We start from the raw sequence: 17,274 nt of genomic DNA, 5'->3' as shown, positions 1-17,274 counted from the left end.
GATGGAGCTGTGAGAAGCCTCCATGGCCACCTCTTCCCTTTCGCTTGGGAGCCGTGTTCAAAGTTGGGCCTTTGCCAGAGGGGCATCATGAATGTGCCTGTGCCTGGTACGACCCTTGCTGATCCTGACCCAGTGACTTGACCCCCCAGCTTCACCTCCAACCTAATCATCCCTACAAACTTGTCTGGAAGCCTGGACTCTTGGTTGACCCTGTTTTGCTGTCACTGGCCCTGCTCTCTGTGTTTGCTTGGGCACTGTGAGTGCGTGCCCTTGGCCCGGTCACTGCCCTGCCTGCCACCTTGTAACTGCCCTGGCTGCACCTGCTCTTGCTGCTCCTGGCGATGTAAACCTGCTCACCTGGGAGCCTGCACTCAGGTGGGGGTTTCCTTCTGATAAATGTCTTATTTGCTTTCAAAATGGTGAAGTCAGAATTGTGTTTTGCAGTTCTTTTTGTGTGTGTGTGTGTATAGTCAACACTAAATGCAGATCTAAAAAATAATCTTTTTTATTACATCTTCTACAGATCTCATTAAAATCCCTGACAAAATTACTAAGATTAGCTTGGGGAGGTGATCCATATTACTGCTTTCTTTCCCATGGTCTATGTATCTGTACCAGATATTTAGAGATTTACCTGGTCATTACACTGCTAAAAGCATTGCTTTTGTCTCCTCAGGATGTTTATGGATCCAGATGCTAATTTAAATTTGTATCAAGTCCAGATGTCCTCCTCTTGCAGACTAGTTTGATGACTAAGTCTTATAGCCCAAGATCTAGAGCCTACTTTTTCTTATTAATCAATACAATTTATTTTATAATTGTTGTCAGTAGTGTTGTTCTTTTTATCCAGCTTTATGAGACTGTTTACTTTTCCTGCCCCAGAGTGTATTACAAGGGAATACTTAAAAAAATTACAATTGTTTCTTCACAAGAAAGGGTCTGTCTATGCTGCTGTTGCAATAGTCTACAATTGTTTTACACTAATTTCTTGTAAAGATTGCATTCATATCATTAAAGTTGTTGGTGAATCTTATTCCAAACCTCTTAGGTAATTAATTATAGTTCTCTAACCAAATTGTGCTTCGGACATGTGATTGCTCTATTTCCAGCCCAGCTAGTGAGAATGCAGGTCATTTTCCTTTCATGGCTGTAGAGTTTAATCAATCTGCCCAGGGAGATGTATAATCAAAAATTGTATTTGCAAGTTCTGTTTGTTAATTTGGACTAATGCATCAAATTGAGTGTTGCACCTCAGTAACCTTAGAACTGGAAACCTGAGAAAGGACAGGTTGTTTTAATAAAGATGGTACTACCAAAGAAACTCAGCATAACTCAGAATAACCTTGTCTCAGAAACATGCTCAGGTGTGCTACTGAGAGGGCAAGCGCATATTCTCTTCTTCTGTTAAAATCCAGGCTGTTTTGATAAAAGATGGGTTTGAATTTGAGCCTCTATCAACGTTTTTCAACTGTGTAAAAGTGTGTGGGAACTCCTAACCCAGTACTGCTTTAAAGAAAAGTGTTTGCAGTGTTATGACTCACTTTCTAGTTTTAAGCAAGAGTATCAAATTCAGGGTGCTGGTTTTGCCTTAATAGACCAAACAGGTTCTTTGCTTCTCTTTAGCAGTTCTTAGGCAATGCTATCTGTGATTTTTTTAAAGCATCTTAAAAATTACTTAGAGGCTATCACATTAAGTTAATAACTGTTAAAATAAATGAAAAAGCCAGATTATAATAATCTGTTAAACTGTTTCTTAAAAGTGTGTAGGAGTGCCTTTACTGGAATTCTCAAGAATATTAATTACAAGCCTAATCTGGAACTTAATTCAATGGAAGTTACACTTCCAAGCCACTAAAATACTCACTGGGGTTTTCAAATGCAACCAACTACACCTTTAAGCCACTGAAACCCATTGAAAAGAGAGCTTTATTCAGCATTTTCAGGGAAAACAAAGTAATGAGCCCTAATAATCTCTTCCACCAAACAAGATGTTGAGATGAGTTTAGTGAAAAAGGCATTGATTTTATTTTGTTGCCAAGTACAAAATGGCAAAGGTCAAAAATAATGCTCAGGTACAGAGATATGAGGTCACTCAAGTGAAGGTTTGGAAACTGGAACATTTTGCTTCTACATGTTGTGTTTCAGGGTTTAGGGATAAATGAAACTGTATGAGACAGTGGATCTTTCAAGTGCTGTTTTGATACTTCATATGCCATTACCAGGGAGGAACCTTTTTTTTAGGTTGAATGACTGGTAGAAGTTTTTCTAATTCAATTCCTGAAAGAATGCACTGGAACCAAAACTTGAAATACAGCTGGTAGGAGGGAGTGGACTTTGTAATCTTGTAATCTCTCAGTTTGATCTACTGATTCCAGGAGAACCTGATAGAAGACATCACACTGAAGAACTCAAAGATGTAAACAAAAATATCAAAGGTCCAGTAAATACAAGTATTTCAATAACATTTGAGTTGCAGGTTTGGTTGGGTCTTTAATTTCAAATATGAAGCAGGAATTGCTGAACTGCTAAGAATCAAAGATGAGGAGGCCAGGGAAGCTGACAGTACAAAAACAAGTCACCACCAGTATCTGTACTGCTTTACAAACAGAAGAGAGAACTGCAGCTGTGCTGTGAACCTACAGCTGTCAGAGGACAGGTCTGCAAGCCAAGAGTGCATGGAGCTTCCCAGCAGCCTGTACCTAAACCAGCATGGACCCTTTCCCTTTCCCTTTCCCTTTCCCTTTCCCTTTCCCTTTCCCTTTCCCTTTCCCTTTCCCTTTCTCTTTCCCTTTCCCTTCCCTTTCCCTTTCTCTTTCCCTTTCCCTTCCCTTTCCCTTCCCATCCCTTCTCTGGATAGGTTGTTCCAGGCTCTAATCCTGTGAAATGCTCTCTCTCATAGAAGGGCCATGGAAATTGGGGTACAGTCCATGCTTTAGTCAGTATGTTGGTACACTATACACTCAAAAGATCACTGGTTGCATTGATGGCACAACTCTGAGGAGCTCAGATGCCATCATAAATCCACCCAGAAATCTGAGGGAAGGAAGAAGGTAAAATCTGGAATGCAGAGCAGAACATGAGGAAAAAAATAGAACTGCCAGAAACAGTAAACTGCTGCTGCCATATTGTAAAGAGCTTCTGCAATTTAGCATTCCTGGTGCTCTGCTGACCTAGGCCCAGGGGGGTTGGATTCTGTGTAATACCCATTAGCTAATTATCCATGTGGTGTCCAGGCAGTGCAAATGAAATGGTGGAAACCGTGTGCTGTTTCAGCTTGCATCAGCCAGGGTCACATCCTCTGCCTCAGCAGTGTGCTGAGCACAGCCTTGGGAGGAAGAGCCTCTGTGAGGCTCAGAGTCAGAGACGGCAGCCCCAGCTCCTGGTCCCGGCAGCAGGCTTCCTGGATACAGTTGCAGCAGGCAGAGGATGGAGCTATGCCATTGTATGTGCTGTACAAAATATTCCCTAGAATCTGGAAGAAGAGTTATATTAGTTGCCTCATCCCTGTCCAAAGGCTGTTGGCTCCTAAGAGCAGTAATGGTTTCTCTTATCTGTTTTGGAGGGAGTCAAGTTTCTCTCACCAGATTTGCATCTGTAAAGTATGGTGCTTATCTCTAGTGACCTTGCTTCGGTTTTTCATCTTCTTTCTTATTTAGGGAACATACCAGCAGCTGCTTCTATCCCCTATCATTGGCCTTGCTTTCTCCCATGCTTTCAGGATGTAGTTTTACATAAAAATTTCAAAACAAACACAAGAGGCAACTCAGAGGAATTCACTTAAGTCAGATGCAGTGATTGAAAAAAAACAGTAATTGCTGGGAGAAGAGGAGAAAGAACGGAATTGTACTGCTATAAGTATTTTTGGCTCACTAGATGTATGCATTCTATGGCACTTACTCTTTTAAAAACCTCTCGTCTCCCTCCTCATTTGCTGCTTTCTGTGTACGTGTCTGTGAGGAGAGGTGCTGTTGATGAGATGTCTTTGTGAAAACACTAAATTACTTGGAAGTTTCCAGGAAGCAGGGAGGAAATCAGGACTGTGCCACACAGGAGAAGGCAGTGCTGTGCAGTGGAAGAGAGGCTATGGAGTGGCCAAGCTGTCATCACTGCTAGTCTTCAAAAAAGGCCTTGAGGGACACACGTAAACTTCAGTCCTAATTATGAGAAATTCAGCAAAGAGAGTAGGAAGGACCCATCTGAAGGATCTGAGTAGGGAACTGAACAAACAAAAGCAGTAGGATGATCTTTATTGCATAGCTCTGAATGCCACACTTTGAGTCCTATGGACAGGCTTGGATATTATCACTGAAATTACATTTCATAATAGTAACAGCTGGGAGCAGAGATTGTTTGGAATAGGTAAAAGACATGTTTTTGGCAAACTTAAACTGTAACTGTCTGAAATTGTGTTTGTAAAACTAGGTAAGATGAAGAAAAAAGAAAGATTAATGACTGGAAGAATATAAACGAAACAGGCAACAGCATGAAGATGATTGCAGACAGGGAAGAATAAGGACCAAGGATAGGACTGGAAACAAATGGAGGAATGTGAAGGAACAGTATGTTAAAACAGAAATCACAGGGGAGGTTGCGATGAAGGCAGGGTGAGAAAGAGGAAGATTTAAGTCTGCCAAAAGATCCAGGAGGTACAGTGAGCACTTGCTACAAGACATTACCAGGAACACCTTGTCATTTGTCTGATAATCTGATCAGCATCGTTCTGAGTACAGGTGATGTTTTCTGCCTCTGCTTTCTCTGGCACATAGAGATTTGAAAAGTTATTTTAATGCAACAATCATCCATCACTGGTAAAATATGGTATCCTTGCTTGCGGTGCCCTATGCCACAGTATCTTCATCATGGGGCTTGCTTCATCTTGCTACTGTTTCCGTTCTTTCTGTTTGGTAATTCTGATTCTTCTCTGCTTTCTAAAATGAGATTTGATCCTGTGAATCTTGTGCTTCATCTTCTTCATCATTTTTTTGACTTTTCTATTCCATGGATTCACACAGAACTTTTTGCCTTTTATGTGGAGACTGACAGAGAAAAAAATGGTTGTCAGTTTCAAAGAAAAAAAGTAAAAATCCCAGCTTTTAAAAATCATCATACTTATCACTCACCTATGAAGACCACAAAGTTGGACTTGGTTCATCTTAAATTATATTTTATACTGTATTTATTCACTTTTTCTTTTGGTTTCAAATATGCTAAGATCTAAGTTTTACATTATTAAACTTACATTCCAAAATCTGAAAAAAAGCTTTACTACTTCAGTGCAAAAAGATCCACGGTGCAAAGCAGTACATTTCTATGGCCAATAAATAAGCAGACCACTGTATAATTATTGACTGTCATGATTATCATGCAAAAGTCTAGAAAATGTACCAATTTAATCCAAACAGTGTGACATTGTACCAGAAAAAAAAAAATAGAAATAGCTTATTTGCGAAAGTAAAGCTGATTTAATGAGTTTAGGCAAGGTTTTTAGGGGATAAATAATTGGAAAAAGCAGATAAATCTTAAGGTGCATGAGTAATTTCTCAGTTCTAAAAATAAAGCAAGTGTCAATGAAGGCTGAATAATATTCAGTATTATTACTGAAAAAAGAATTAAATTTTAACAATCAAGTTTAAAGAGCACAAGGAAGGACAATTCTTAAATCACATACAATGTCAGTTTTTGAATTTGTGTTAGCTTTCCAAGATTCTACTTATTTAAATGCTGCCTAATAGATTTTAACTTGCAGTATCCCTTTCACAGGGAAGGACACAAAATATCTCTTACATAACAGCCTCTAGGTGACACAGGCCATCAGCTTTCTGGATTTCAAACCTCTCCACTCTTCTGAGAATTCCTTTCGGAATTTCATCTGAAATTTTCGTGCAACAGTCAAAGGCCCCAGGAAACAAAGCTAAAAAGAGGAATAGCAATGTTAGAAACAACACAGATATGAGAGGGACAAGTCATAGTTTGACTGCACAGAATCACAGAGGGGTTGAGGTTGGGAGGCACCTCTGGAAGTCATCTGGTCCAGCCCCCTGCTCAAGCAGGGACATCTGGTCTCTGCATCCTGCTTGAGCTTTGCTCTCAGCCCCTGATAATGTGGTTAGCTTAATTAACTCCTTTTAATGAGAGAAGCAGCCATTCTGTGACCAAGCAAGTCATGTCTTCATGCCCCTTCCCTCATTATGAAGCCCTGGAGGAATTTCCTGAGAAACAAGAGACAAACCAATCAGACTTCTATTTCTGTTCCCTACTAGCCCCCAGCCTCCCATCATTTCTCCCTAGATGCAGGACTTTGCATTTCCCCTTGTTGAACTTCATGAGCTTCCTCTCTGCCCATTTCTATGTCAGCAAAATCATGTGGTACATCAGCTACAGCTCCCAGTTTGTTATCATCTGCAAACATGCCACAGGCACATTCTGTTCCATCATCCAGGTCTTTAGTGAAGACCATGTTGACCTCTGGGGTTTGTGGCACCAATTACAACACTCTGAACCTGGTCCTTCATTCAGTTTTCTATCTGCCTCAATCTTTACTTGTCTACCCTATACTTTGTCAGCTTGTCTATGATGGTATTACAAGAGACAGTATCAAAGACTTTCCTGAAGTCAAGGTACACAAAACACATCTCTCTCATCTTGACCAATATGCTAGTCATGTTACTGGAGATGGCTACCACATTGGTCAAGCATCATCTCCCCATCATAAATCCATGCTGACCACTCCTGATGACTGTCTTGTCCTTCAGATCTTGGGAAAGGCTTTCTCAGGGGATTTTCTTCATCACCTTCCCAGGGACTGAGATGAGGTTGAGCAGCCTATAGTTCTCTGGATCTCCTTCTTGCCCTACTTGAAGATAGGGGTAATACTTGCTTTCTATCTTCAAGAACCTCTCCCAGTTGCCATGACTGTTCAGAGGTAACTGACAGTGGCCTCCCAATGACATCAACCAGCTTCCTCAGCACTGGTTGTGCCCCATCCTATCTCTCCTGTGGCCTTATATGTGTCCAGTTTTTAGAAGTGGTCTCTAGTTTGGTCCTTCGCTGCTGACAACAAATCACCCTTGCTGCAGACATTCCCTCTGGTCCCAGGAACCTGGGATTCTTGAAGCCCAGTTTGCATGGTAAAGAGTTAAGACAAAGGTGGTGTTGAGTACTTCAGCCTTATCCATGTAATTTGTCACCAGTTGCTCTGTCTGATTTAGCAATGGGTTTTCATATTCACTCCTCTTTCTTTTGTTATTTATGTACTTGTGGAATATTTTGTCACATGTCACATCCCTTGACAGATTCAACTCCAGCTCAGCTTTTTCTTTATCTTTCCTAACCTTATTCCTGCATTATCAGAGAACTCTCTACTCCACTTGGGTCACCTGGCACTGCTTCCACCCCTTTGTTTTTGCTTTCCACACATTGTTTTTACATTCTGGTGCAGTTAAAAGTTCTGAGCACATCCAGCCAGGTCTCCTGACACACTGCTTGGGTTTCTGTTTGTCAGGACAGACCTTTCTAATGCTTGGAGGGGTTGACCGTTGAACATCAGCCAGCTCTGCTTGACCCCTCTTCTATCCAGAATTGTATTCCATGGGATTCTTTCAAACTTCTGAAGAGGTTTTAAATCTGCTCTTATTAAATCCAGGGCCATCCATCTTGCTTTTTGCCCTGCTCACTTCTCTTAGAATCCCAAACTCCACCATCTTATGGACACTGTAGCCAATTCTGCCTCTGATTTCAGGCCCCTGACTAGGTCTGCCCTGTTGGCAAGTATCTCGTCCAGCTGAGTGTTTTGCTGTGCCAGTTTCTGGATTACTTGTCATGGAAGATGTCATCAATGCACATCAGAACTTACAGATTGTTTGAGCACTGTTGTATTGCCCTTGCAGCAGATCTCAGCATAGTCAAAGTCCCCCCATGAAGACTAAGGCCTGTGAATATGAGGATTTTTCCGTCTGTTTGAAGAAGGCTGCAGCTTCTTCTTCCTGGTCAGGAGGTCTATAGCAGACCCCCACATTACCATGTCACTCCTGTTGGTCTGCCCACTAATCCTGACTGTAAGCTCTCAGCTCGTCCCCCATCCCCAGGCAGAGTGCACTCCTGCTGCCCTCTTGCATAAAGGCCAACTCCCTCTCCTTGCCTTCCAGCCTGCTCTTCCGAAAAGCCCATATCCCTCAACTGCAGCACAGCAGTGACATGGGCCAACCCTGCACATGTCCCTGAGCTCAGTGCAGCTGCAGCCACACATCATACTCTTGTTTGCTGCCCATGCTGCACGCCTGAGTGGAAGGGCAATTCGGAGTGCTGTCAAGGGCTAGTTATCTTCACAGCTTTTGTGGTGAGATACTGTCTTTTCAGTTTCTCCCACAAGAGAGATTGGTGGTTTAGTTGTTTAAATAACAGTTTCCTTTACCCCTCCTTGTGCATGTGTATGTAAAGGTTTGTTACAGTTCTATAAAAGTAATTTTTAAAGATTTATTTTTACTTGTGGATCACCAACATTAATGACATAGGAACTGTCAGGAGTATAATTTAAAAGCTCTGCCTTTTGAGGTCAAATCAGGCCCATTATCTTTTGTTATCTTTTTGAAATTATTAATGTTCTTGTTCGGCTTTGTGTTTTCTTTTACCCCAAGGGCTCCCAGGATTGAATGTGCCTTCACTATGGAATTATCTCCTGCAGATTTTTTCCTGTTTGCTATTACCATTTTGAAAATAAAATGTCACCGAACTTTAAAAAGCAGATCATAAATCTAGCTGGGCTTTTATTTTTAAAGATAAATACTAACATTTTGAGGTTTGATTTTCTTCTGTGCTAGCACAGAAATAGATCTTCTAAAAGGGATTTCCTCCATCAGTTCAAGGACAAGCAAAGCTGTATTGCTCAGGGATTTATCTAGGATGAAGGTCTCAGTATTAAACCCACGCTTCAAAGTGAGCACGGCAAGGACCCCTGTGTCTCAGACCTTGAACTAATGTGGGAGAAGTGGGGAGAGAGTCTTCCTATTTGTTTTCATTTTTCTTCCTATCCGTGCTTTCCCTAGGTAATCATTTAGCCTTGAACACAAGAGTCATGAACTAGAAAAAAAAGCCAGAGAATCAATTTCAGCTTCAGTAAGCAGGAGATAAGAAGTGTGTTTAAAAATTTTCCTGTAAGCAAGACAATTGTGTGCTCTGCACCTTAGAAGAGTGCTTGCTGAATGCTGGAATAACAGATGCTGGCACAGCTGTAGCAGTGAGCTCGAGCAGCCAGCGATGGAGCTGCAGTCGCTGGAGAGCAATAACATTGCCCACTGCTGCTTGCAGGGGCATTTTGTAGCCGTGGGCGTGATGACAAAGCCCTGGGATCTCACAGTCAGAAGGGAGGGGGAAAGGCAGAAGCTGGCCCAGCAGTTGTCTCCTCAGCAACCCAGAGAGGAGGGCTATAAATAATCATATGCTGCAGAAGGACTAATTAAGTGTTGAATGTTACCTGTTATTTCCCCATTGTTCTTTGTTTTTCTCTCTTCAACAGCATACTTCTTAGGAAGCAAGTTAATTGATGTTCACAAATGGAAATTCAGCTCATTGAGCATCACTAAGTTTAAGGTTTTTTCTGGGTCCTCAAGGTAGAGTTGGTAAAACTAAATTATAAACTTTTGTCATTGCCAGCCAGCTCCTGACAGAAGGATTCTGTCAGAAAAAAACTTAAGGAAGAGTAATTATATTTTAAACTCTATCTATCTATTTTAAACTCTATATTTAAACTTGCCTGCTGTGCTTTTTGGAGAGGTCTAGTTCTGTACTTCTTTGGGGTCTAGTAAACTAAAATACTTGGCAAGACCAGTACTACCAGCTCCTGTGGAATGGCTGAGTATTACCAGAGGTATTAGGGAGAACCAGCTGTCCCCTGAACTATTCCTCAATTGGTTTTGCTGATGCTTGGCTACTATATCTTTCCCTCATCCTACTTCATATACTTAAATACTATACATCACTTGCTTTGATACTCAGATCTGAACTATCAGCATTGCACTTTACAATGCACTATATAGCACCATGTTAGCCATTTGTACACTTTGTAACTGAAAATTATGAAATTAATACTGATGTACTTTTATAGCTTTGTAAGGAAAAATATACACAGGCTCAACCAAGGAGAATAAAGCAAAACTCCTGATGCATCCAGCTGGGCTTGTGTGTGTCTTGCTGGGCACTGCTGACTGGCTGCCCTTTTGCAACAAACTTAACCAACAGGAGTTGCATCCTTTGGCAACTTGTTTAGAACTCCACCTTCATACACCACTCACATGACCAGAGTTGCCGTTTTAGAGCAATTCAATCACCCTCTGCTCAGTCAATCTTTGACCTGGAGCATTGGATGCCACTGACATCCAACCCATGCGGCTGTACAAAAGCTGTGCCCTGCAGCATAAACACAAGCAACAGGCTTCGTGTGAAATTGGGGAATGCCTCAACGGAAACCAGGCTGAAATTCTGCATAAAATGTAAATGAGTGGTGCTTATGTTCTTGCTAACGAGGCAAGAGAATTTCTTAGGGAGATTGAGAGTCTGCTAGTACTTTTTATTAGAGGTATGTGCCTGGGGAGGCTTTCTTGTCTTCACAGGTATGTATTCATTGAGGAGTTCTGATGTGCACTGGTTTTTTGAAGAAAAAGAAGCTGTCACCTTTAAATATTTTTTTTGTATTTTTGTTATGTGTATGAAAGCACAGCTACAAGATGGAAAATAGACAATCTGTGGATCATAGATGAATGCATGGCATGAGGGTCTTTCTGTCGGAGAACACGAAAGTGTCACCAGCAACCTTCTGTTGACAGAGGCACTTATGATAACTGGTACCTTTTTACATGGAAGTCAGTTTTAAAAGTGATTTTTTTTTCCTGTGGGTGAAGAATGAGAGCAGTGAGCCAAGGAATTCCTTTATTTCCCCAGAGCCCGGGAGAGCTGATGCTGCTCTCATGGAGCATTGAGCCATCCTGCAGCTCCATTGTTACTATAATTTCATTCTAATCCTGCAAGTGGGAAGAAATTAGGAGGTAATAAGCAAAGCTAACCATTTCAGCCCAACCCAGGGCCATGGTCTTTTGTGGTTTCAGCAATTAGATCAGGGTTATTAGTAATTGTTAATCTAAACAGTGGTTAAAAAGAAAGGACTGTGAGTTTGCACATGGATGTTGGAATGGCCTTTTTTGTGCCATTTATCAGTCAATGGGATTTTTTCGGTGCTTCTGATTTCATTCGTCTCTGTCACTCAGTGGCACAGTAAGAAATACACAGCAGCTCACCCAAAAATTATTTAGACCTGTTGTGTAACATTGAGACTCCTAAAGCTAAAGGAGCTGCTGAAAGGACTGACAAGCTTAGTGGTGGACCTTGGGACAGAAGGGATTCCTCTGTTGTTATCTGTTGTTATTTCAGCAGGTGATATTACCTATTTTGGTATTTCTTCCCTGGGAACTCCAGGGAATGACCTGTTGTTTTCAAAGTTATTTAGCACATTCATTAAAAAACCCCAAAAACCAACACGAACAAACAAACAAAAAACACCCCAAAAAACCAGCCAGAGAAATAGTCCTTGCACAGAACAGAAGGAGTTGGAACTGAATGATCTTTAAGGCCCCTTCCAACATAAACCATTCTATGACTGAAGTGCAATACTTGGGAATGGAGCGCAGTGAAAATAAAGCCTCTCCTGGAACAAGACCTCCATGAGTACTGTCCATTACATCTGTCTTTACATTTTAGTGGATCATTATCAAATCTCTTTGACTGCCTAAACTTCTTTTTCCATTTCCTATCTGCTTCCTGACCAAATTTACTCCCTAGGAACTTGTCTTACCCTTCCGCTCTATTTTTTTCATTGTCATGCTCAAACTTGGGAGCCACATGTTAATCAGCCAGAGGAGGCTGGTCATTTACGGTTCAGGCAAGAAATACTAAAAACAATTATTGGTGCATGCGCGGCTTCTGGGGCCCCAAAGAACTTTTCCATCCTTCTTCAGTTTCAGGCTGATATTCCAAGATTTGCCAAGTCTTTTGGGGGAACTGTCGTGCCTGATGAAGAGCCCTCTTGTGGCACACAGCGGGAGCATGCTGGGCTCTTGTACTGCTCTTGACTGCAGTTTCAGGCAGGTGGGACTGGGCAGGGGGAGGGCAGAGCACTGGTAAGGAAAGACATGGCAGTTAGTGGTTCTGCCAGCCTCCTCCATAGAGAATTTAACACAGCAGGGCAGGTCTTTGCCTCATGAAGGAGGGCCAGATAGAGAAAAAAAGAGGAGATGATGCCACATGGAAATAGATGGTGAGTGGTGGAGCCATTGTGTCCCCAACCCCTGTACTTGCTCTTAACTATTGGTTTCATTTTGGTCTTTTTGACTAAACATGATAAAGAAATCCCTGTGCTTTAAGCAAGAACAGTACGGAAGACATTTTTCCTTCCTTTCTCCATTTCCCTCCACTCCAGACCCAACCCAACTGCCTTAGGCAGGACTTGTGCAACTCTTCACAAGTTTCACTCCAGCAGTCAGTGTTTTCACCAGGCTTCTGGTGGTCCCTCCTGGATCCTGCTGGCAGCACACAGCATCCTGTCAGTACTGCTGGCAGAGCACCTGGCTGACCTTTGTGAACTGCATGTAACCCATGAACTGCTGAGTGAAAGGCTGTGCTGTATTTGTTCTTTTACCAGGACAGTTCTTGAATTTACACAAACTAAGGGAGCCCGGCAAGTATGGATAACATTATCAAGCAGGTTGGGTTCTCCCAACACATTGTGTGGTCTGAGGGAATGCTTCTCTTCCATGGTGAGATCCATAAATCTGAGGCACTTTATGTTTCTATGTTGAAATGTGAGACCTGCCTCAAGTTCACCATGAATGAACCTCTGCACACATTGCACAAGTTTGGCACACCTGTGCTATTAGCAGCAGGCATTAGGTGTTTCCTAGTGGAATTCTTTTGTGGTTACAAAGTAGGCTTTGTACATCTGGAAAGAAAACCCACACAACTTTGCACTGATTAATCAGATTGACATCTCGCTTATTCAGAACATTGTGTGATATGCTCTGGTATCAATACAGCCATTTCCACAGACGAGTTTCACTAGTCCCATGTTGTTGGCTTATGAACATAGAATCCAGGCTCTGCTCTTGGAGGGAAATTTACTATCACATCACCTACACTTAATAGTAACTACTGTAAGGCAGCTTATTTAGCGCTCATTTCATTAAGCTATCAGAAAGTGTTCCTCTCATTTAAAACAAGCTTGAGGCTATTTTAAGAGTTCAGCACATCAAGGCAGGTTTTTTTCAGCTTAACCTAAAGCAAGCCAATAACTATTTCATTATGCAGAAGGCTCTGATCCTGGTTGACAGGTGAGCAAAGAAGGATGCTAGGATTCTTGGCAAATGCAGCATAGACATAGTCTGTAAAAACTAAGGAGGTTGCTTAATAGCTGGATTTGAGAGGTGAACTCAAATGCTGAAAAATGTTCTAATGCGTCCTACTATTTTGACATGGTAATACACACAGTTAAAGCACAGTTTGGAGACAGAGTTTAAAAAAAGATGGAAGGGGTTCTAAGCTATAACCATATAACCATAAACAATAATACATATATATATATAAAGCATGCTATATAAAGAATAAATACAAATGAAGCTATGCAGTGATGCTTTTCCTGTTTTGCTATGAGGACTGCTGTTAATATGGACATTTTCAAAGCTGGAAGGCTGACTGGAAATGGATAGATGTCTATTTCATACAAGTCAGGATTTTCATATGGGTCTTTGTCCATCAAATCATGATCAGTTTGCAAGCTGTCTGTCTCCATACAACATCCTTGGTTCTTGAATTACAGAGCATCAAGGAAATGCAGGCTGAAAATTGGCAAAACAGAGTGTAATACTAATGTAGTCAAAAACCCAGTAATATCTACTACCTTAACAGAAGGGGAAATTTCTGGTGTCCCTAGCAAAAACAAACATCACAATGTCTTTCATATTAAGATGCAAAAAGAAGCTGTCATGTGAATATAAATCTGGTTTGTTTCTATAAAGCAACACATTTTGAAAAGAGGGAACCCATCTCCCACACTGCACAGACCAGACTAACATTACTGGAGTACCTTCAGTAGGATAACTCCAGATAACTCCTTTGGGAAGTCTCAGACAGTCTTATTTAGTTGTTATTCCTATGCAGTAGCATCAAACATTTGGTGCGGATGTTATTATTGTATGTGTATTTCTCTCTTCATATCTTCAGGATGAATACATGTAGGAGCTTCCAGAAGAGAACTCTGTCTTCTCAAATTGAAATTCAAACCAACAATCTTTGGAATAAGCTCCATTGTCCAGCCTGCTGCATATTTCATGCAGTGCTGCCCCCTTCACTGCAGGTGTAGGACCCTGTAAATCCCTGGCACTGAGATGTGATCATGGAAGATTATCAGGGTTTTTTAAAGTAAAATTGCAAAAACTTCTTTTTAATTATATTTTGGGACATGGGGGTAGAGGGGTGGAGGTTGTGGAGGGGGAAATCCCCATCACACTCTACAGAATACCTCAATCTTGTTTTCTGGCCTTGCCTGGCTGGGCCATGTTTAAGCCTGTGGCTAGGTGTGATTTTGGCCAACAGATGGATTTCCTGGCCTCTCTCAACAGCTACTAATTCACATCCATAAGCAAAGGAAACTTCTGCAAGTTTACATGTACGAGCCCAAATTTTACTTGTATATCTACTGTCACCCTGAAATAAATGGAAGCATAATGGTGAGCCTAAGAAGCGTAAGCCCAGGTAGGGTTAAGCCCAAATCTGGTTCAGCTCAGGGTAGGGTGTGCCTGTGCCCAGCTAGCCACCTGCAGTTCTTCTCATTTTTACTGTGGGTTCTGCCATTTGAGTATTGTAGCCAAATATGGAGCATGTCTGGATGAGGAAAGTTAGGTGGTAAAGGCATTTCCCCTGTGTCAGGTGGTTCAGTGTGAAAGAGCTATTCTAAGAGAACCTTTACTTTGACCTGTGCATGTACGTGTCAGTGCTATTGTGCAAGACCTTGCTGACTGGCCAGATCATATATCTAGAACAAAAGCACTTGCAGAGCCTTCCTATGCCAGCAGGTGCAGTGGCCATTTTAACAGAATAGAATTTTAAGGCAGATTTTTTCCCTGTGTTGTCTAAATCTTCAAAGAATTCCACAATTCCTAATCCTACTTAAGCCAATAGAGCCTGAGAAAGGATCATCCTCCAGAATCTGAGTTACCTTCTCTGTGAACACAGTTTATTTTACAGTAAAAACTTACAAAGAAAAACTAAGAATTCAAGTACAGCATTGCCTAGTTGGTTTTGAAAACTTTTAAAGTTGTTCTGTTTTTCAAAAATTTTTAATAAATTTTAAGTTTAAAGTTAAGTTTGCTTTTCAAGTGTTATTTGATCTCCTGAATCCTTGAGACATGCTGCACTGAATGCACAGCAAAGTTCTGCTGGGAGAAATCAGTTACTTGAAGTTTGTCATAAAAAGTTTTTTGAAACCTCTGCCACCCAGGGCAACTTCACTTTAAAGGAAAAAGACCAAGTGATTTCCTAAACATATTTCCTCTGGGAAGCTTGTAAAGGAGGAATTTACACCTGAACTTGAGAGATCCCTTTAAACAAATACTGACATTTTACTAGGTGTTCCCTCAGGAAATCACTGCTTTAAAGGTCTTACACCTTAAGCAGCTAAAATTTTCGTGATACGTTTCCTATGACAAATAACTCACATGACTTTTCCTTGCTTAGCCACTTCACAGAATTATAACCTGTCCACACCTGTTGTGGAAACATCAGGTTTACAGACAAAATTCTCAGGTTAAGCCCTGACTCCACTGAAAATGCCAATTGCTCTGTGCAGTCAAGGCAGCCAGGTTTGACTTTCTGAAGAAAAGCAGCACAGACCTTTATGTTATCACTTCTGGTCCTGTGTAGAGCTGCAAAGGCTCAAGCAGACACTGTTCCGTGTAGCCACACTTCAGGTCTTTTTTTCTTGAAAAGATTAAAGTATAGAGATAGATGAAGTACAGTTTTACTTACTCTCAGACGTCTGACTAACCGTGACTGCTAGAACAACCAAAAGAGTGACAAATTTCACATCCATTCCTCCTTGGAGCTGCAGGAGCACAGACACAGATCAGGCGGTGAGCTGCAGGACTAACACCTGACCCTACCCGCTGGCTGCTGGGGATGAACGTGCGTTAAAGCCCCACCCTGAGCAGCAGCTTGGCGTCGGCTCCGTCCTGTGTGGCACTCTGGACTTCAGCAGGATTCCTCCTCTCACCTGTAGACACCTTCACCTGTATTCCACCTCTTACCTGTATTTCTCCTCACACCTGTAGTGTGGTTCAGTGTTTTGCCAGATGGGAAGATAGGCTGTATTCCACACAGTTCCCCAAGATGGTACTGCCTTACAGCCAGATCCCCGCAGCCCTCCTCACTGATGAGGCTCTTCAGCAACAGACTTGCAGGGTAGGAGTACTTCAGAAACAAGTACTCGCAGGATTAAGGATTAAGAAAAAAACTCCTCTGCTATTAGGTGTCAACTCCATGGAAGCTACACGTGAACTGCTGTGGGCCAAACCTGCTGTAGTACAAACAGGTACAACCTCAGGGAGACCCCAGCCTTGCGCTAGCTTTGCTCTGTTCATTGACCTATGAATTTTCAGTCTGTAAGGACCATGTTACTCCTGTCACACTTGGCTTTCAGGATTGTTTCAAAGCTTCCAAACCCCTAAAAAAATTACTGTGTGGTTTCAGTCTGAACTGAGCACTGTGGCTGTAAGGGTAGCAAGCTGCTGCTGTACTCCATCCCTGCCAGTGCAGTGCAGGCTGCCTGCTTTGACCTTTCCCAGGGGTGAGCTAGAAAAATCCATCTGAGAATTTCCTAGACTGTTGAACCAAGCTCATCTTTGCTCTGGCTCATTACACCATTCTTACTATTCCTAAATTTTCAGAACACAAGGTAGAAGAAATTGCTAACCTCAGGGACTTTAGTCTATACTTACACTGTCCCAACAGTGGTTTTGCAATATCATCTAATAATAAGTTAATAAAGTGCAATCAACCTTTCTGGCTATCAGTGTTTTTCTTCATAGCTGTTGGTTTCTGCTAGTCAATGTTATCTACCAGGATAAGAGACATGGGAAAATCCAGACTACTACACTTTGATGAAAGTCTACTGTTAAAATGAAAGAGAGTAGAAGACGAGTGTTCTTTAAATATGATTTCGGGGAAATCAGCAAGTTGATT

The 17,274-nt window shown here is 41.7% G+C and overlaps 1 protein-coding gene across 1 annotated transcript; it reads right to left on the bottom strand.

Moving 5' to 3' along the window:
* Positions 1-4,227: 4,227 nt before the first annotated feature.
* CCL28 (C-C motif chemokine ligand 28) lies at positions 4,228-16,204 on the bottom strand. The gene is made up of 3 exons (XM_048290537.1): positions 16,063-16,204; positions 5,785-5,911; positions 4,228-5,036 (listed from the first exon to the last, which is right to left on the bottom strand). Exons 1-3 carry the CDS (start codon positions 16,124-16,126, stop codon positions 4,880-4,882), a joined length of 348 nt encoding a protein of 115 aa, XP_048146494.1. The 5' UTR covers positions 16,127-16,204; the 3' UTR covers positions 4,228-4,879.
* Between the last annotated feature and the right edge of the window lie 1,070 nt (positions 16,205-17,274).

The sequence above is a fragment of the Corvus hawaiiensis genome, chromosome Z (genome assembly GCF_020740725.1).
Source record: "Corvus hawaiiensis isolate bCorHaw1 chromosome Z, bCorHaw1.pri.cur, whole genome shotgun sequence".
Taxonomy (NCBI): Eukaryota; Metazoa; Chordata; class Aves; order Passeriformes; family Corvidae; genus Corvus; species Corvus hawaiiensis.
This window is presented reverse-complemented; position numbering and strand designations above follow the sequence as displayed.

Bases quoted from the DNA above. Each gene is read 5' to 3' on its own strand.
- CCL28 (XM_048290537.1), bottom strand. From the start codon at position 16,126: ATGGATGTGAAATTTGTCACTCTTTTGGTTGTTCTAGCAGTCACGGTT. The intron at 5,912-16,062 runs GTAAGTAAAACT...TCCTCTTTTTAG, and splicing joins GGTTAGTCAGACGTCTGAGA to CTTTGTTTCCTGGGGCCTTT. The intron at 5,037-5,784 runs GTAAGAGATATT...TTTCTCTGTCAG, and splicing joins TGTCACCTAGAGGCTGTTAT to TCTCCACATAAAAGGCAAAA.